General features: G+C 39.2%; 1 protein-coding gene and 2 long non-coding RNA genes across 5 annotated transcripts in view; 2 read left to right on the top strand and 1 right to left on the bottom strand.

Moving 5' to 3' along the window:
• Window positions 1–1,372: 1,372 nt before the first annotated feature.
• LOC136238153 (uncharacterized) lies at window positions 1,373–2,477 on the top strand. 2 transcript variants are annotated; one of them, XR_010692792.1, is made up of 5 exons: window positions 1,373–1,505; window positions 1,549–1,844; window positions 1,906–2,033; window positions 2,084–2,170; window positions 2,230–2,477. It is a non-coding gene; the product is annotated as an uncharacterized lncRNA (long non-coding RNA). The 2 variants fall into 2 exon arrangements; XR_010692791.1 differs by having other exon boundaries at window positions 1,431–1,844.
• Window positions 2,478–3,875: 1,398 nt separating this feature from the next.
• On the bottom strand, window positions 3,876–21,103 carry LOC136238141 (uncharacterized). Its single transcript, XM_066028491.1, has 11 exons — window positions 20,985–21,103; window positions 18,460–18,883; window positions 17,815–17,920; window positions 17,655–17,757; window positions 17,223–17,380; window positions 16,967–17,164; window positions 15,544–15,745; window positions 15,315–15,495; window positions 14,536–14,730; window positions 11,185–12,176; window positions 3,876–4,978 (listed from the first exon to the last, which is right to left on the bottom strand). Exons 10-11 carry the CDS (start codon window positions 12,076–12,078, stop codon window positions 3,959–3,961), a joined length of 1,914 nt encoding a protein of 637 aa, XP_065884563.1. The 5' UTR covers window positions 12,079–12,176; window positions 14,536–14,730; window positions 15,315–15,495; window positions 15,544–15,745; window positions 16,967–17,164; window positions 17,223–17,380; window positions 17,655–17,757; window positions 17,815–17,920; window positions 18,460–18,883; window positions 20,985–21,103; the 3' UTR covers window positions 3,876–3,958.
• The window catches only part of LOC136238154 (uncharacterized), a 29,009-nt gene continuing 11,937 nt past the window's right edge, over window positions 4,039–21,110 (top strand). The window contains exons 1-4 of one of the 2 annotated variants that reach the window (XR_010692793.1): window positions 4,039–4,211; window positions 4,877–5,016; window positions 5,629–5,732; window positions 8,146–8,453. This is a non-coding gene — a long non-coding RNA (uncharacterized lncRNA). Of the gene's footprint in view, window positions 4,212–4,876; window positions 5,017–5,628; window positions 5,733–8,145; window positions 8,454–21,110 lie in introns of those variants that run through there. The other variant, XR_010692794.1, reaches the window with a different exon arrangement.

Raw genomic sequence — 21,110 nt, forward strand, 5'->3', positions numbered from 1 at the left:
GTGTGTGTGTGTGTGTGTGTGTGTGTGTGTGTGTGTGTGTGTGTGTGTGTGTGTGTGTGTGTGTGTGTGTGTGTGTGTGTGTGTGTGTGTGTGTGTGTGTGTGTGTGTGTGTGTGTGTGTGTGTGTGTGTGTGTGTGTGTGTGTGTGTGTGTGTGTGTGTGTGTGTGTGTGTGTGTGTGTGTGTGTGTGTGTGTGTGTGTGTGTGTGTGTGTGTGTGTGTGTGTGTGTGTGTGTGTGTGTGTGTGTGTGTGTGTGTGTGTGTGTGTGTGTGTGTGTGTGTGTGTGTGTGTGTGTGTGTGTGTGTGTGTGTGTGTGTGTGTGTGTGTGTGTGTGTGTGTGTGTGTGTGTGTGTGTGTGTGTGTGTGTGTGTGTGTGTGTGTGTGTGTGTGTGTGTGTGTGTGTGTGTGTGTGTGTGTGTGTGTGTGTGTGTGTGTGTGTGTGTGTGTGTGTGTGTGTGTGTGTGTGTGTGTGTGTGAGAGAGAGAGAGAGAGAGAGAGAGAGTAAATGAGGCAGTTAAGATAAGTGGTCTGAGTTTGGTAATTGAAAGGTTTCAGCCAGGTTTGATGCCCATTCCAGTTACCCAGGCAACCTGGTGAGGCAGACCATCCATAGCTCTGATATAACATATGTAGTGGGTGAAGGTACAGGTGATACTTAATTGGGCTGCCATGCCCACACATTCACATGAGATACTGCATGGTACACCTTTCTGTGAGTTACGTATAATACTAGTCCTGCACCTCAAAGGATTATGCTTACGATGATTCTTAGCACCAGCCTACATGAGTAGCTAGCACACAGATGCAGTCAGGTAGGAAAGTAGTAGCTGAAGGTATTGTCTTTTGTCTGTGTGTGTGCGTGCGTGTGTTGGGCTTTGCTCTGTTAGTGTAGGCTAAGGCTGACTAAGAAGTTGACAGGAATGCATTCAAGTACATGAATATTTTTACTAATCAGTGTGGACAATCTAATTAGCCACAGTGCACGGGGGGGCAACTGGGGAATTTTTCCCCGGGCCCCAGCCATGAAGGGCCCCCTGAATACCTGTTTAAAAGATCGATATACTCTAATAGAGCAGTCACAATATTCTTCAGAGGAGCAGTGTAGCAAGCTTATAGATAAGGAGATATGGTTGGTGATGGGTAGTTATTTTCATTGCCAGCAGGTTGTGAGGTTTTTTTTTTTTTTTTTGGTCTTCACCTTACAACTTGGGTGAAGGGCCCCACTTTAACTCTTTGCCCTGGGCCCCTTAATTTCTCTGGGCGGCCCTGACAGTGCATCCACCGCACTAGCTATATGGCTGCGCATGGATGAGGTCACTGCTCTATCATGCTCGTATATATATACCAACTGCATACATGCATGCACAGATTGCACACAATCACCTTCGCTGCATGTTTATTCCGATTGTTCTAGTCGCAGTTAATAACGAGGCTCTAGCAATGATGCAGCTTGTTGTCATCCAGAACTAGAACAGTGCTTGTACTCCATGGCAGACTTACCTGGAGGTATAGCTATAAAGACTGTCACAGCATTTATGATCGTTCATAGATATCGCCTCTTCCATCCTTTTCCGCCAGTTTCTAGCGACGCCACAATTGTATACCTTTGCTACAGTAGCTAGCTACAGTGCTACACGCATTTGGCAGCTACAAAATCGCATGTTGCTTGCTGGCAAAAGGAGTAGAGGATAACACCCCTGGGTCGAGAGACAACTGAGTGATTCAACTACCTCACAGTGAATTGGTTAAGTCTACTTTATAGATGACTGCAAGTGCAAGCTACCCTGACATAGGGAACTTTGCAGAAAGACATATAGGAAGAGCTGCATTTGTAGCAATTGTGAGGTAAGAAGATGTGGCTAATTCATTATTCGTTATTAATTTGTTATCTATCATTGCATGGCAGTGGGATCTGCCATCAACATCACCTAGCTACGTAAAGTTGTCAAAGGAAGTTACAAAGTAGTTACTGATGCTTTCAAAACTTGGACTGCTGATGATGTCTTGTGGTAGTACTGTAGATGAAATCACATAGTAAGTTCTGCTATAGTTCTTGGAAATGAGTATTTTGTGGTCTATTGAAGTTAGGCAGTGGAGAAACCTGTGATCATGGCTGGATCTTGTGAAAGCTATGAATGACACTGTACAAGAATAGTATACATTAATTCAAGGTTTGTCACAGCAAAAAAATTGCCATAGCAATATTTTTATTGTAACAACATTTTTACAGATGTTACCTATAAGAACTATATATAACTAGTGATGAAACAGATTATGAGAAGAAAGCTGCACTCAACGGACAGAAGTAAAAGAGCAAATCTACATTAATTTTAGTGATGTAACATCCCTCAGAAAAAAAGAATCCTGAAAGTGTCAAGAACTTCAATTTGTGAACTGAAAATTATAGTTGCTGTACAAATGATGTGCTTTTTTACTTATTAATGAAATATGTATTGTGGGTAGTAAATACAACACAGGAGCGAGACATTGCTAGCTATATTACTAGCGCAGTATAAAGCAGATGCACAATATAGAAAATATTGATTTCAGCTACAGGATTTTTTACATCCTGTATGCATTTCACAGTGTTAAAATGTACATTTCTTCACTGCCTCATTTCCAGCACCATTCTAGATGCAGTAAATCTTTCTCTATCCTCTGTATGAAACTTTACTGAAATCTACTAATGTTCTAAGTATGAAATGTGGCTGAAATGACAAATTTCATGCACATTTTATACTCATTACCTACAAGCGGACATGGAACTTTTCGCCCAGTGCTAACTACTTACTCCTTTTTGTTCCCAGACACAACATGAGTTACAACTAGCTAGTCCCTTAAATGTGTAGTGCCAGTCTTCTAATGCACTGGTGTGGTTTACAGCAGATCACTTTTTATCTGTCTGAGTGTGGAAATGGCTGTTCAGTTAGAGTGTGTTATCATCAACATGTGTTCTCACCAAGTGATGTGTGTTTGTTAATAGAGTATTTTGCCTAATTCACTTGTCCAATCACTTTTGTGAACAATTATGTTTAGATAATTACCTGTAGTTCCAACTGATAAATGACTACACCTCACCAAAAGTGAGTATTTCAATTTCTGTACCGAGTGAGTGTACAATGATGATAGTTGAGGAGTTGATGTTCCACTGATCCTACTGGTTCCCAAGTATTCCACACACAGATTGCTGTAGTATAGAATCAGTAGCTGTAGTGTATTGATGTGTCTGTCTTTATACTACTGGTAGTTTTGTAAACAGTGACGGTTGGCATGTAGGCCACTAGTCTGAATAGTAGCTTTGATTTGTTGTATGTGTCTATTATGCACGAGTGTAACTTTGTAGAGTGCTGCAGTTTGGTATTGATAAACAATCGGCAAAAACAGGATAACAAAATGTCAGATAGTGCTTAGCTAAACCTTAAATAGTGGGACTGGTAGTTTGAGTAACAAAATGTGTTGATTATTACCATGACACCATTGTGTATTTAGTTTGTATTTCACTAAATGATGATGACGTTTCTGATTAAACCAGACGTACAGGTTGTGTGCAGTAGTCACATGAGCTGTGAAGTTGTCAAGTAGTTCATCCAGTCAAGAGGAGATCACTACATATAGTGAGTGTATAGAATGAGTACTTCAAGTGTGACAGTGTCCACTACAGGAGAAGAATGGAGAATGGTGGATAACTTACCACTGTAGCCACGTGAGGGGTGAAATAGAGTTAGATCATGAAATGACCACAAAAGGTACTCACTATAAAATTTATAATACACTAGAAATACCATCATGTGTTTGGATTTAAGTAAATAACTATCCCGTACAGCTACTTTATGTACAATGACATCCACCGTAGAACATATTGTATAATTTATAATACCCATTGGTCCCCCAATTTGTATATTTTAAATTAATAATACTATAGCAACATACAACAATGTAAACAGTTATTAGTTATAGTCTTACTGGATACTACACTGAGTGTCTTCTGTAGGAATAGCAGCTGTTTTTTGTGTGAGGGTAGCTCTTCCCTTCTCCACTGTAGTGACAGAGGAAGCTTTGTTAGTTGCAGCACCTTTTCCACCTTTGGTCCCTCCAAGCACAAGGATGGTATCAGAATCAATGGGAACTGCAGAAAGACATGTCCTGGGGCTGGATAGCAAAGCTATTCTTTTCCATTCATTCCTGGAATCATCCAACATGGCAACATCAGAGGTAGGAACATACTGGAGATCATGACCACCCATGATCACTGGTCGGTGAGAGTTTGGTATTGTTGTAGTGTTACAGTGAGGGGCTCTGGGTAACTTCATCCATTGAACTGGCTGTTCAATGGTAGTTGGTGGTAAGGTAGATGATGTGATGATATCCACTGGTAGTTGGTATACTGTATTGGTCCTGCCTGTTGATCCACTGTACCCCACAATAACAATCATATTGTCACTGATGGTAGGGAAAATGCCCCACATTGGCTGCGGTAGAAGAGTGCTAGACATGACCCACTGAGATTGTTGTGTAGTGTTCAGTATCTCAATATCATTATGGATAGTGTTCTGGTCCTTTGCTCCACCTGCTACAATGACATATTCTGAGTGACTCACTACTCCTGGTTTACTCCTGGCTCTTAACAAGTTGGGGAAGTGGTTAGTCCAACCATTGTTAATTAATGTTGAGACATTATTAGTAGCCATGTTAGTATTATCATCCCATCCTCCAATAACTGTTAAGTGACCATTGATTATTTGTAGTATACCTTGAATGTATTTGAGGGGAGGTAACTGTTCCCACTGGTCAGTAGTGATATTGTAGCAGTAGACATGATCATATGTATCACCATCTGGAGCATCACCAGCCATGATGTATACCTTCTTGTCATGTAGGACTGCTGATATGTTGTACATGGGAGAGGGCAGGTCTGCACACCTCTCCCATGTGAGCTCATAACAACCACTTTGCAGTGCTGAGATCAAAGGAGGCGACTCCTATAAGGAAGACATAAACACTGAATCACATGATCATGGTATGCCCTCAGTAATAGGTTATCTCAACAATGTGATATATTGTATCCCATAATCAGTTGAATAATTAATACAACATGTAGTCCAGTAGTGTAATACATGGTGTACTGTACAAGTGATTTATTGGTGATGTGTGTTCTTTTGGTAGATTTCAGTGAAATCCACTACACTTAAAGTTTATTGTTTTACCACACAATGAAGAACTAGTGGTTAGGTTACCAAAATTGTAATTGTTAATTTAATCACTTGTTTAATTGATTACCATCGTTTCACTATCATTAGATTGACTATTTGCTATTGTGATGATACCTATTACACTGGTGATGTTTGGTAGGTAACATTAAGTTTTACTAATACAAGTTACCAATGGTATATTAACTTTGCTGTTATGACAACTGCACACTGTTATTGTCATAGTAACACCACAACAAATATTTATGGTCACATTACATGTATTTCTACAGTAGTGATGTGTTTGAAACATGTATTAACAGTCACTTTTGTATAGCACAATGTACCAAAACTTTCATGTGTATGCATTGTGGTCTGCATTAAGTGATCATTTGTATAGTGGCCAGTCAAGAATTCACCTGTACAATGTGTATTCATTTTAGATCACAACTCACAAGTACAGTGACCTCGTCGATTTAGACCACTACTGTACATTATGACCAGCAGATTAAGGGAATATATTGGACACGACAAAGATCTTTGTGAGGTTTGTATAGCAAGTAACGTATTTGACCAGTTAATAGCCGCGGCTCATATAATAGCCACCCCCGGATAGTAACTGCTCCACAGCCACACAACCCCATAGTAGCTGCCCTCAGATAGTAGTCATATTTGAATAGTAGCCACAGGATTTCCTTGCTGAAGGTTATAGTAGCCACGACTATTAACTGGTCAAATATGGTATGTACATGTGTTAATTATTTATTAAAAACAAGAATGACTTAGCTACTTCTGAGGTGTAGACAAGGACATGTAGTGTTACATTGTTATAATGTGGTTGAGTCACTTCAGGGCCGGCTCTGGCCAAATTGGGTTGGGTGGGCCATCCATGGTTGGTGGGCATGCTCCTGCTAGGAAGGTCTGGGGGCATACTCCTCCAGGAAAATTTTCAAAATTATCACCTAGGAAATGCCATCTAGAAGCATATTTAGCCTAATTTCAGTTGGGCATAGTTATACTACAATCAATAACTACACTTCATTAACAGCTACGTGTATAAGCATTCAATCTAAGCTTATTGGCCAGTTGCTAGATAAATAATTACCACAGTACTGTTACTGTAAATAGTGGTATGTCCTAAATTGTACCACATAGACAATAAGGCACCCACAAATATTTTGATGAATGCTCCTGCCAAGACTTTTCCGTAATAGCTACTATGTGTTTGAGAGACTGGTAGACTTGTAGCACAGTATCTAAGTCCTCTAACCTATTTCATGCAGTATAGACTAGTGCTTAGTATAGTTTACAAGAAGTTTTGGTAAGTTCGAGCCTGTAAGTTTTACTTTTAAAAAGCAACACTTGCACGCCTAATTGTATGGTTTCTTGTACTGTTAGTCTACAACACATTAGTCAATAGTCAAGTTAACTAGTTGGGAAAATGTTGGGTGAGCCATGGCCTACTTGGTCCCACTTCCAGAGCTGGCCTTGCACTTTCATATTAAGACACCTACTCAATTTATATTAGAAATGCAATTACCTGACTGTTCTATTAGAGTAGTTTGATATTCTAAATTGGATGGATATAGTTAAAACAGTCTTGCATAATTGTACATTGATTTCTTAACGCTAGCTACTAGTTTATAATCATTGTAGAATTGTTTGATATTCTAACTGTATTCATGCACATGGTGTTAGTTGTAGCTGAGTGTTCTGTTAAGAGTGTACTACTATTGACCAGCAGTAACAATGAACTGAAAATGCATATGCCTGACATCACTATAACTCTCCAACCATTGACTCTATTAAGCTGACAGCTTTACCGTTCATTGGAGAATCACAACATGTAGAGCTCATGTGAGTCACAATTTAACTAAAATAGCTGTTGTGCCATGAGTTAACAAGATTAGAGAAACCAAACGTTGATCTTCAGCATGTCATAACAAATGAGTGAATGCTGTTCAATGACTATTAATTGTTAGTCCAACTGTCCCGGCAATTGATAACTTTCCAATAGGCAGTTTTTGGCTTCTTAGTGAAGTTAGCAACCTTGACATACTTCTAGTTTACAAGCCATAATGTAGTCTCACATTAGTACTAATAATTGTGTGTTTTCGTACTTTATAATCAATGCTGCATAATTATGTGGGTATAATGGTTAAAGAACTTACAAGACAATCTGTTGATGCTAAAACATAAGACATATTCACATGCAAATGTACTAAACGAAGTACACTTGCACATACTGTAACACTAAACATTTTTGAAATAGGTATGTTTATTTGCGCATGAACCAAGGCTTGTGCAGCACTGCAGTAGTACTTGACTGTTCTATTAGAGTATTTTCAAATCCAATATATTGCATGCAAATCACTGTACTATTACAGCTAAAAAGGGATTGGCCTTATATAATCATCCACAAAGTTCCAAATGCTGCGTTGGGTTTGTAATTATTTTACCACTATCGGATATTCCATAGACCTAATTATATGTTATTACTAGCTGTACTATCAAGGTGTAACAATCTAGATCTATGACCATCACATTCATGTTCTTTAAACCATGACAATTTTTGGGATATACAACCTAAAAAGACGCTACACAAGCCATGTTTTGTAAGAATATGTCCTTTGCCACACTGGACTAACCTATATATGCATACACAAAACACTCTAATAGAACAGTCAAGATATGCTGTACAGAAATCAAATGGCATTCCTAGTATACTAACTTTGCCCATGTCTGTTTTGAGGCATAATAAGGTACTGTAAGCTTATAGCTCATTACTTGGATGCTGGGAATAGCATTTTGCAATTTTGTCAAAATACAATACTCTAATAGAACAGTCACACAACATGTACGTTGTCAGGTAAAAATAGAACTCTAGTACTGAGTTACACTACTAGAGTAGTCACTACTGAATGAAATATTCATATGTCATTTGTCCTTGCATCACTCAGGTACTAGAAAAGGCTTATCCACCAGAAGTAGAGTAATCAACCCACTCTATAGTACATCAAGGAAGGGTACTTCACTGGGTGACAATAACAGTATTTTACTGAAGCTTTGCATTTGTGTGTGCGTGCATGTCTATGTGTCTGGTTGTTGTTGTTTGTATGTGTGTGCGTGCGTGCATGCCTGCCTACGCTGTGAAATTGGTGCATGGTGTTGTGTGTTAATTACTAGTGTAGCATCCTGTATCGTGCTGTATCTTAGTCATGTCATGTGCTTAAATGAAACCTGTAATCATATGGAAATTAATGTGATGTCAAACGGATACCCTCTATTATGTTCAATGCTTTTCCATCCCTAACTATGCTGGCATGATTTGCACACAACCATGTGTGTGTGTGCATGCGTTTGTACGTGCATGCATGTGTGTGTGTGTGTATGTCCATATGAAGTGTGTTTCAACAGTGGGTTCTTGTGGTGGAGGACCATGTGACCTGATCTTGAACAGGCAATGTCAAGATTAGACAAAACATACGTATGCTGTGTATATGCATGTATACACGTCATGCACAAAAACTCGTCTCTTTCCGAGTCTTTCCTTCTCTTCTTTACTGCCCGATATCAAGAGTTAATAATAAGAGAGGAGAGTGTCTAACGCCGTATAGTCCTGCAATAGATGATTGCGCAGAAGTTAAACGGCTTCTTTTCCGCGTAACGTACAGACTGGCTAGTATATTTTTGCATTTAACCACAAAGGCTATCCCAGACACAAGGGCGTGCGTTCAACTCGATGTTCAAGTTCACCACGAAGAGCATCGCTCTGTTGCGCAAGAAGTGTGTGGCTGTTAACCTCAAAGATAACTCTGGGGGAGAGTGTCTGAGAAACCAATAAACACTGAACCAAAGGCAGAGTATCGCTTCGAATTTTCACTGCGTCGCCATGTTACCCTACCTTTGAGCATTCTTGAATTGAAGGAGCACTGTTCCCTGTGCATACAGCTCAGTCTTTAGTTCAGCCTTCAAATATTCTCGAGGATTCATCACGGTGCGGCTAAACTAATTGCGGTAAGGAAATGAACAAATACTAGAACCCTATACGTTACACGGAAAGGAAGCCATTTAACTTCTGCGCAATCATCTATTACAGGCCTATACAGCGTTAGACACTCTCCTCTTATTATTAACTCTTGCCGATATGCATATGGGTCCTGTGACCTTCAATCTCAGGGACAGACCATGCCACATACTTGGTTATTGGCAATAATCATAGTGTAGCTACACAGAACTCCATCATACCAGACCACCCATTGGAACCTCTATGCCACTAGCATTGTGTTACCTAAGCAGAGTGACTACATTGGTGTATGCAAATGGTCCAAGTGATACCATCAGTATGGACTGTAACAATATAATAGCCATTACTGGAAGTAGATGCTGGCTAACATGTTATTTAAATACCTAACACACACAAACAAAAGCAAAGCCTATAGCAGCCATGCAAAACAGCTATTGCCATCCAGCGCACCAGCTGGAATGTCTGTCTACCACTCAAGCACTTGAGTCTTAATTGTGCAGGCAAATCCTAACTCGCAGAAGGAATTTCCAGGTCTTATGAAGTGAGGTCGCAGAACTCTAAGTTCCACATGTAGAATTGATGTGTGGATGTCACAGTATATTAGCTTGCATCTTTGGAGCTGAATAGCAGTTCAGCAATACAGACTAGAACTTTAAAGTTTAGGAGCTTTTTTCTCTGGCTGAAGAACTATTAAATTGTATATGTGGCATCTGTATTACAAGCACACACATGACGATAGGATTTATGGACCTACATTTTTGTGCATAACTCACGAAAAACCTTGACAAACAAAAATCGTGTCAGTGAAAAGAAAGAACATAATATCTCTGCTAGTATTGCACTACTATTCAGTAGCATCCTTGTGTGCCTCTCAGCAAACACTCTATGCTGTCACCTCAAGATCAACACCAAGACAAAATCAATATATCCTTCACAATTCAACAACACCATTTAGTTGTGAGCATTTCACCAAAAGTATAACTTGAGAAACCACCTAACTATGGACAAACCAAACATAGCGTATGGTAGAGAATTTTCATAGTTAAATTTTTGAAAAAATTGAGAAAGAAAAAGCATTTTCAAATAATTTATCAGAAATAGCTAGTTAGCTACATTACATCTTAAAAGTGATAATCAAGGAAAATATAAACAAAGTTTGAGTGTTTGTTTTCTGCTAGCTATATCAGCTGTAGACCACAAGCACTGCCATGGCAAACACAATGCAACTAGAGAATATTGTTATCCTAGTCTGAGTGAAAACAGTTGGATGGGCTAAAAAAGTCATGGCTCAATCTGCAGGCCATCTGGATTAACAATGTGCCTTGTGCACTTATGAGCTCCTGTTAAGACCAAACAGCACAGTGACAAGACACACTTCTACCAAAGCCAGATGGGAATATGTATGCTTAACCGAACAATCAAAGCAGCATATTCTACTTGCATGATCAACACAACCATTGTTAGCTTCCTCCAACTAGTCCATGGAGTTTGTGAACCTCTTCTAGTCAATTAACAAAGGTGCTGTGCAGATCGAAAATATTTTTTCAAACTTACAATCAAGTACTACTATTTTTCAAAAACTTATCTTGAAAATTTCCCACTATACAGTAATATACTCTCCCACGTGGGAATATCTACTACTTTGCCAATCATTTACCAGTATAAACAAGCAAGTTGTGTGGCTTCACAACCAGTCATACAGGTAGCCCCGGAGGTTTTAAGCCAGACACACAGTGATCGTACAATTAATAGTCTCACAACAGATTCATTTGCCTGGCTGTCAGCCCGCGTGTGAGTGGAGAAGATGCTGTTTATATGAATCCGTAGTTTAGGTGGTCATCTGATTATGATTATTGGTTCATTATTGCTCACATCATGTGCAAGTGTGTCACTACATTAAATCTTTACCACACTTGTATTGTGCATAATGATACATTTATAAGCTAACAACACATGGTAAACACACATATACCTTCAGTAACGCCAACATCTTGAACACTTCTGTTATTACTGGGCGTTTCAATGGATTATTGTGTAAGCAATCCTTCACCAGTTGCTTTAGCACTTCAGCTCCACCTGTCATCTTATCAATGTGTTTTTGCCGACGTTGGACTTCATTAAACCCAGTGATTCGTCCTGTCCTAACATTGTACTCCGTTGCTTTTGTTGGTGTGGGCCACTCCTGGTTAACCACATGGAGAACTATACCACCATAAGAGAATATATCCAAACTGGTCCCATATACAGGATTGTCTTCAAGTGCTTCTGGTGGCATGAAGTCCACTGTACCTGGAGCCTTGGTGAGCATAGCTTGCGTAGCCTTGCTGTCAGCTCTAATCACTCTAGCTACACCCAGATCACTTATTTTCGCGACCGAGTCACGTGATATCAAAATATTATTGGGAGAGAGATCACGGTGGACAATAGGAGTATTGTATCCGTGAAGGTAGCTGAGACCGAGGGATACGTCACACAGAATGGAAGACTTCCTCTTCATACCGATGTTACGCTTCTTCACGTAGTTGGTAAGGCTATCATCCATCAATTCCATCAACATCACGGGGAGAAGCGAATCTCTTTCTGGATAGTAAACTCCTATGAAGCGGACGATGTTGGGATGACGAAGAGAACTGCAGTGATAACACTCGCGAAGGAAATCATCCTTTATCTTTCGCTTCTCCTCCGGGTTTGCTAACTCCACCAGTAGCGAGTGGATCTCTTTAGCGGCACAAATCATACTGCAATATTTGACCTTGAACACCTTCCCATAAGCGCCTCGTCCCAGTTCTTCATCAAGTGAGATGACACCAGTAAGAGTGAGATCTTGTAGCACTCTAGTAATATTATCCATCTGTGATTCCGCCATTGTACCAATGATCTGAATGATGGGCGGAGCTTTATACCTACTGCACTTACATGGTATCCATGTTAAAATTCAACAATCTTTGTATGAACATAATACTCCTATTAAAATAAATAACACCGAACACGTTTACAATACAAATTGTACACAAGGAGTATCTCCAACTAAGCACAAATTCAGGAGCATTAAATGAATATTCAGTTGCACGTGTCCAGTGTGACGATATTATTACACTGTAAGGCCCCTATTTGGTGATTATTAGTTTCTCATCCACCGCCCGCATCCTTCTTACAGGAAATTGCATTGTCTTTGCAACTACCGGCCATGCGCGGTTTGAGCATGCGCGTGTTTGAATAATAAAATTCGTGCAATACAGGGTTTTGGTATTTGCTAACTAGTGATGATCCTACCATTCCTGGTATACTTGCTGTAAAAGTGTGTATAATTCCAGTTATGCAATGATTTAACTGACGCGGAATTGAACGGCTTCGATACCATACCCGGTATTGCGCGCGTTTTATTATTCAAAACACGCGCATGCTCAAACCGCACATGGCCGGTTGTTGCAAAGACAATGCAATTTTCTGTAAGCTACCGCATGGTAAGCCATTATTTACTCTGCGCATGCTCAGAAGAACACGTGATACCAAACTGTTATAATTTTTGTTGATGAACGCTACAATTCGCTATATATCACCAGGAGAACTGTTGTTTTCCTTAGCAAATTGCTGCAGTGCCAGTCGCAATCGTGCTCTATCGACTTCATCAAAGCAGGCTTTCAGTTGACTGTCGAAAAACAGCCTGTTGGCGATCACGAAAAGTAGAATCAGCTGGTGAAGGAAATGTTTGTAGTAAGAAAGAAAGACAATTTGGACAAGGTCTGTACATCAGTGTGTTAATGTTATACAATAATGGCATATTTATATCATGATGCGGGCGGGAGGGTATTACCATTATCATAATGGTAATACCCTCCCGCCCGCATCATGATAATTAGAAAGGCTGGATGAGAAACTAATAATCACCGAATAGGGGCCTAAAGGTCTACAGTGGTCAGCACTGAAAGTCTGACAGCAACATGTGCTGCAGCCTCTGGGTTAACCTAACAAACTAGATGGAGATTTAACCCTCCTGCCCCAGGATTCAAACTGCAGGCCGCCCAATGTCTAGTCGAGTGCCATGCACACTCAGTCTCTTCCAGGAGGGATGGATTTTCTTCCTTTAAACCTAAGTATTTATTATTAGGCCATCATTACTATATTGCTTGTTTCCTGTCACCCAATGGAACAAAAACTGATGCAGGCAGGAGGTAGTTAATGATTATTGATTATATAGGGCACTTGACTCCTGTCTCTGACTGCTCTATTAGAGTATCTCGATCTTGAAGTCTGCCAGGTTTGTACCTATGCACCCTGTGAAACAAGAGTGGAGGGACTTCCATCCTTCTACAGTATGTTTATATGTACACAGGGGCGGATCTAGGATTTATAAAAGGGGGGGGGCTAACTCAAGGTACTAATCTCTTGGGTAGAGGTGTGCAAAGCACACTTCCCAGCATGCGAAGCATGCTGGAACTAGGGGGATCTGGGGGCATGCACCCCCAGGAAAATTTTGAAAAATAGATGCTAAAATACTGCAATTTGGAGACATTTCCACATAAAATTCATAATATTTTCTGCCTGTAGATATTTTATATACTGCCTTTAGATTATAGATATGGATCTCTGAAGTATTTTGCTAATGGAAACGTTTGGGTAGGTACAGGCAACCAAGTACATGATGCACCCCTCTCACAATTGCACAACACTGAATAGGTGCATGTTATAATAATAATATGTTGAAAGTGGAAAATTTTGAAATTTGAACAATACAAGATTGAATCTGAGAGCATTTTCAATGGAAATTGTGTACCTGAATTAAGTATTGTCATACATATTAACTACACAAGTAGATGAATGAAGCCCTTTAAACAGACCAATGCACTTCATTGTATGTATAGGTGCAGGCAGATTTGGAAAAATTCCATAACAGAACCAACTACATGTTTCCAGTGAATGTTCTATTAGAGTAGTTAGCTGACTGCTCTATTAGAGTATCTCGATCTTGTACATCTCCAATGTTGATCCGGGTCCTTGTTGCATAAACTTTAGCATAAATCCACTGATAATACCTTGGAAAAATGTTTATAAAGTGGTTTTATGAGTATTTGTATTATTAGTGATCATATAATTATGCTAAGACAAAATTTCATTATAATACTCAGCATATTGATCAAGTAAAGCCTAAATATGAAGGGGGGGCTTCAGCCCCCAAAGCCCCCCCCCCCTGGATCCGCCCCTGCACACACACACACACACACACACACACACACACACACACACACACACACACACACACACACACACACACACACACACACACACAAAAAGCAAAGTAAATGGCTTGCTTTCGTTTACTCACTCCCTGAATTTCCTACTGTGTAACTGTTTTGGTTTCTGTGATGGTAGGATGTTGTGCACACTAAACTGTGGATCAGCCACACACCCTTCTGGCGGCTGCTCTTGAGAATGTGAGTCATGTGCTCCAGGTGTTACTTGTGTGGCTTCTTCATGTGCACCATGAGCCACTGACAATATGTTCAACTGAACTGCCACACTGTAATAAGAAATATTACACCACAAGTTTGTAATACCATAGTTCTAAAACTATAAGTTGTAAGTTTCACAAGTTAATTTAAAATTTCACCAGTTGGTCTGAGTGACAAAATGTTTTAATGTGTGATTAATGTTTGTCGGATGCTACCCTGGAGCTCTAACCGATCTGGCTGTACAATTCTGAGTTGGATAAAGACCTGTACTGTACACTGTAGCTGGTTTTGAGTCTACTGCCCACAATTTGGCATTTCTTCCAATCTGAACTCAACCTTTTATTTTATCCCATGCCCTCACTCACTACCCCTTGTATGATACATTTAAACTCACAAAAATATTTGGCTGATAGCTGCTTATAAAGTGGATGCTCTATATACACACAAACTGTATCCTCAACCACAGGCAAGTAATAGCACTCTGAGCACTTAAACCAACATTCTCAATACATTGAGATACATACACATATAGGTGAAAAGACCAGTTTTTCCACTACCTCAACACACTTTAAGGTATTCAGCTAGTTGGAGATAAAACGCTCTTCCTCAATTTAAAGAATAAAACTATTTCCTTCTTAACAAATACACTTACTCATCAGCATTAGTATCTTCTAAGTCATGCAGTCTCTTTTGCTCTTCTCTTAAAGATTCTTTTGGAATGGTTTTCTTCCGAGCAGAGGTCTCCTCTTAGCTAGAGCCTCGTGTCCCTTACCACATCTCACCAGTAGTGTTGTGGACTCCAACATGTTATGTGGAGCATGACAGGAAATTTCCTGTTAAAAAATTTTAAAACTTGAAATCCTACATGGATATAGACTTACCTTTCTTCTGTTTACTGGCTTGTTAGTTGATAATGAAGGTATTATAGGTGTTGTTGCTGTCAATAACAACTTCTTACAAGGAGTAGAGACACTAGTAGTGTTGCCTGTGTTGGTGGTGAACGTGTCCGGTTTGTTAGAATTAACTACTGATGGCTGAATGTCAAGGATCAATTGTGACTGGTTTATCAGTTCTCCTCTCTTCCTATAGTGAATAACACTGATGAATTACATGTCATGCATGTCTGTAAAGCTTTCTTAACTGATCACCTTCATTATCCCTGCATGACTTCTATAACTGTGTATAGCAAGTGTGCGTGTGTGCACGTACAAGTGTTAGTGTGTGCAAGTACGTAGTGTTAGTGTGTGCAAGTACGTGGTGTGAGTGCATGTGTGTGTGCGTGGTGCGTGTACATACTAGCAGAGGTATTTACAATAATTGTACATGTGCTGTACAATGTGAGTCAGTGTACCTGTACATGTGAACAAGTGTACAACATACAAGTACTGTTTGTAAACATTTGTCTCACTGTATAAATAAATTAGCAACCAACACCCTCTCACAATTGCACATAAACAGGTGCATGTTAGAATAATAATGTAATTGAAACTAGAAAAACTTCAAAATTTGAATGATACGAGATTGAATCTGAGAGCATTTACAGTGGCATGCATATACTTCAATTAAGTATTGCCATACGTAACGACTATACAAGTATTATTAATGAATCAGTTATTAATGAAGGCCTTTTAAATAGACCAATACACTTCATTGTATGTATAGACACATCTTTAGGTGCAGACAGTTATGGATAAATTCCATATAGCAGAACCAACAATTATGTATATGCTGAATGTTCTATTAGAGTAGTTAGGTGACTGCTCTATTAGAGTATCTCGATCTTGCACATTTCCAATGCTGATCCCAGTGATCCAGGCCCTACTTGGACAAGCTTTAGCACAAATTCAGTGATAATGCCTTGAAAAGATGATTATAAGGTGGATTTAAAGGTGGATTTAATGAGTATTTGTGACCGGATTTGACAAAACAAGGCTTTCACACACATCCACTTTTGTGACTTTGAAGTACCATAACTCAACGTAGCAGTATGCCATTAGTCTCAATTTTTCACCTGGTATTGTATTATGATATGGAAGGACTTTGTGAAAATTTTGGGCCAATAGCTTGCTGAGTAGTCAAGTTACAGCTGGTTAAAGTCAGAAAATTGGATGTGTGTGGAAGCCTTGTTTTGTCAAATTCGGTCACATTTGTACTATTAGTAATCATTATAACTATAGTGTATGCTAAGACAAAAGTTCATTATAACCTTCAGCATATTGATTAAGTAAAGTCAAAAAGTGAAGGGGGCTTCAGTCCCTATAACCCCTCCCTAGATCCATCCCTGCTGTCTAATTAGAAACATACCATCATCTATTTCATCAAGGAACTGATCTGTTTGTTCCTCAACAATGTCGCAGAGTATGTCATCACCACAAGGGGAACCCCCTTCTTCTCCTTCCTGTTGTGTTAAGTTATGGTAACAGCTTGAAGTATTGACTATAGCTTATCACGGTACAGTTCTCTCTTCTCTGACACCAACTGTACCATCTTCTTATAGTGTTGCTGTAGGAAGTATAATAGGGACTGTACATCTCTACTGGACTGTGATACTATGACTGACTTCTGCTCCATCATAGCTGAAGATACCCACAATACTGACTGAAAACTTCTTCCTTGATATTCCTCCCATCTTCTTCCTGTTCAGAGCATCATACACTATGGTGATGTTGTAGTCAGTACACAACTTGATGATCTGCATCAACATCTCATCTATCCCTCCTGAACAATGTGACATATGACATAAAACAAGTTACAACAATTTCAGGGCAAACCTGCGAAGTCTGAGCCTACACTCTTTTGGATGCATAAATAGGGGAATAAAATTTGGCAGGCTGCAGAATACAAATCTGATTGTCACAAAAATTGTTAGTTGTGAAGTTCACCTTCTGTAGAAAGCTACCTAGTAATATTTCATACCATTTACCCCTGGAGGTATTGTAGACTACTTGCATAGTACAAAACTCCCACCAACAGTTGTAACTAATCGACTAACCTGTTGACTGAATTCTCTCCATGTTAGGGGAAGCAATGTCTTCTTCAGTCAAAGATGTTTAGACCTCACGTAATCCCAGCACATAACGATGCTTTGCCCATGCCTGCAGACAACACAGGAGAGTAATTCACATTTCAAAAGTTGTTTAACATGTCATAACCTTTATAGGATCCTTGAGGTATGCACGAGTCTGGAAGCGATGGAGGTCAGACAAGAGGTCAATGACACAATTGTCTATCTCAGGGGATAACATGTGATCACAATACCTGTACAGGAACAGGAATAGGCAAATAATCGGTATCAGTAAATGTGAAAAAATGCATATCAGTGCAACACTACTATGCAGCATGGTGCATCACACACATACACACACACACACACACACACACACACACACACACACACACACACACACACACACACACACACACACACACACACACACACACACACACACACACACCCACTACACACATCACAAACAACTCACATACACACAATGCAAACCACATACACATGCTAATACAAAGCAAGCCTCCGGCTGCCATACACACAGTCTCACCTACCCAGTTGACTGGGCCACCTGTGTATTACACATTGATAATACAGTGTACACACATACACACACTACACTTGTACATATACGTACACAGTACCAACAGACTATGTTAGCAGCTGCGGGCGTAGCCTAATTTTAAAATCCCAGCTTTATAAGGTTTATGTAGCGATTTGTATAATCTTTGTCAGCTATCTATTTAACATCATGACCAAACCATGTATATGTGAAGTACAAAGACAGGCCAACCTTTCTATCCTCAGGTGGTGGTTGAGCAGTTCTCACAATGGAGCTGTATGACTTGATCTTCGAATGTGTCATTTCATTATTGACATCTTTACTAGCATCAATACTCGGCCACATCTCATTGGTTGTGTTAAACTCTCTCCACATGTCACCACTAGCTACACCAGCTAACTTGTTCATGTCAGAAATTCTTAGGATTCCTCCAGTTTTGTGCCGCTCTGTGTAGTTCCCATTTCTGTTGTCTACTTCTTTGAATGAGATTTCCTTAGTACCGCCATCTGTACTGTTATTTCTCCTTAGTATTTTAACATGTGAAGGACCACTGGAATGATGTTTAGATGTTACACCACCCTGGTACTTGTGTTGTGTCTTGTTCCCAGACTGATTCTGGCCTAGTAGTCTCCTCTTGTTTATTGCATCATCTAAACTAATGGAAAGTCATAAAAACATTTCAAGGTTCAAGGGTTGAACATTCACACAAATTAGATCCCCAAAATCCTGAAGAATAGAAGTTACCCATGTACCTCTCTCAAGCATGTGTACACATACATAAAATATATTAGCAGTTACTATGGAACCACACAATTAAACTTATACACCTGCAGCTGAGTACAGGCTAACATTGTGACTGTTGTCAAACTAGACATCAACTCTCAAGGTCACCAGGTAATAGTAATACCATGATAACTGCGATATGTATTAACTATTGTGATGTAAAGTGTGGTGATACAATACAATAGTGCAATGCTTATATCATGATGTAAAACTATACTAAAATGTTGTTTACTGCTATTTTGCATTTTGTAAAAACACTTGTACTTCAATTTCCTGGTGGTACTACAATATCAACTGTGAACAAAACATAAAATTTCCAGCCTGTTTAAAGCCATAAACATGCATCAATAAAAGTGAAGATAAATGTAAATGTGTATTGTGGTTGTCATGACATTTATTCTATCATGATTTCTATTGTGGTATCACTACAAGGTAGCAGACAAGGCCAAGTGCTAAATGTGCCAAGCACAGTCAGTGATTTTAATGATGTGTCCTTGACAGCTACAGTCAACATGCATCACCATCAAGAAATATGTAACAAAACAAACATTTTAGAGCTGAGAAACTGGACAGAATATCATAACTGCTTACTGTGAAAAGCAATTGCCAGTTATCTGTTAATCTGTACTCAGATTTTTTTTGTTGCCAAGAGTTCATAACTCTTGATGGATGTAAAATTATGGACACCATACAATTTACAGTACAATTCGTCCTTATAGTGGCCAAATTAATATGTACCAAATGATTATACATTTAGCTACTACAAGTGAGATATAAATGTGTTGAGGTGTATCCACAAACATACCACTATGTGTGCAAAGTCCAAATTTTTGTGAAATCAGAACTTTACTTGCAAAAATTAGTTTCTGGTGGCAGACTGATTTCTAGTGATCAGAGTTTTGCCTAAGCCTTAAATTTTCATTACTTTACATAGTATCCAGAGAGATGCATAGAAATACAGAGAAATCTTTCTTGTCTTGCAGATTTCACAATTGCAGAAATTTATGCTGGAGGCTAGTTTAAGCTTCACAAAAATTTGGACGTCATAACAATAACTACTGTATGGGGTACAGTACATGAAAATGTTAAGTTTTAATTCTCTAAGAAATATATTACTGTGATTATGAACTTTTTATGTAAACTTCAAAAGTTACAATACAAAACTAGCGGACAATGAGGTCACTGGGGATCATTACGTAAAATACACTTTGTGTAAGTACCAAGGTGGTGTACCTTCTTTTGTAAAAACACAAAGTCCTCATTTAACAAAACAATATTTCACACATATATAGTTCTCATTAAGCTAGCATGTATGTATATTCTTCAAACAATAAAATGGTTGTACACTTTGTAACATCATCTACGTGTTTTAGTTCAACACAAAATATGATGATTTTGCCTGCTTTTCTTTAATTGCTTGCACCCGTAAGGACAGGTGTATGTACAAAAACACAAAGGAATGAAAAGTGTTCAAATCATTAAGAAACACAATCACAGGTTAAGACATTCTATTAAAGGTGATCAGTCATCATCAGTGAAGATAAAAGTTTTTCTTGTAAAGACTTTGACCACTGTAATAATAGCTACATACCATACAGCACATGTCTACAATACATGGCAGCCATCTTCAGCAAAGATGTCGGGACATAATAAATTGTTGTTTGTTTTACTTTTCATAGGTGGTACCTCTATAGGCTTGTTGCCTTTTGTATTCACCTTACCTTTGTGGTTAAACTAATAAAAATTAAATTAACTCAGCTCTTTACTTAATATTGCTGAGCAGACAGCTTAGATCATCACTGATTATGCTGTACCAAATATCAAGTAAAGTATAACACTTGTAGTGTAGCTTGTCAGATCACTGACAGTAGCATGTCTCATGTATCAAACTAACAAGTTGGGGGGAACCACCATGGCCCCCCCAAAACCCGGTCACGTGTCAGGTAGAAAACAGCTCATCCAGCCACTCTTACCCTCTTCGTCAGCCAACACTGCAATAGCCATCTAGTACGTCCTGGGGTCTGTCAATACTCCAGTCTTGATTATAGTTTAAAATTGAAAGTATACACCATACAACGTCATGGAAACGGAGTTGCATT

Source organism: Dysidea avara, chromosome 11, assembly GCF_963678975.1.
Source record: "Dysidea avara chromosome 11, odDysAvar1.4, whole genome shotgun sequence".
NCBI lineage: Eukaryota > Metazoa > Porifera > Demospongiae > Dictyoceratida > Dysideidae > Dysidea > Dysidea avara.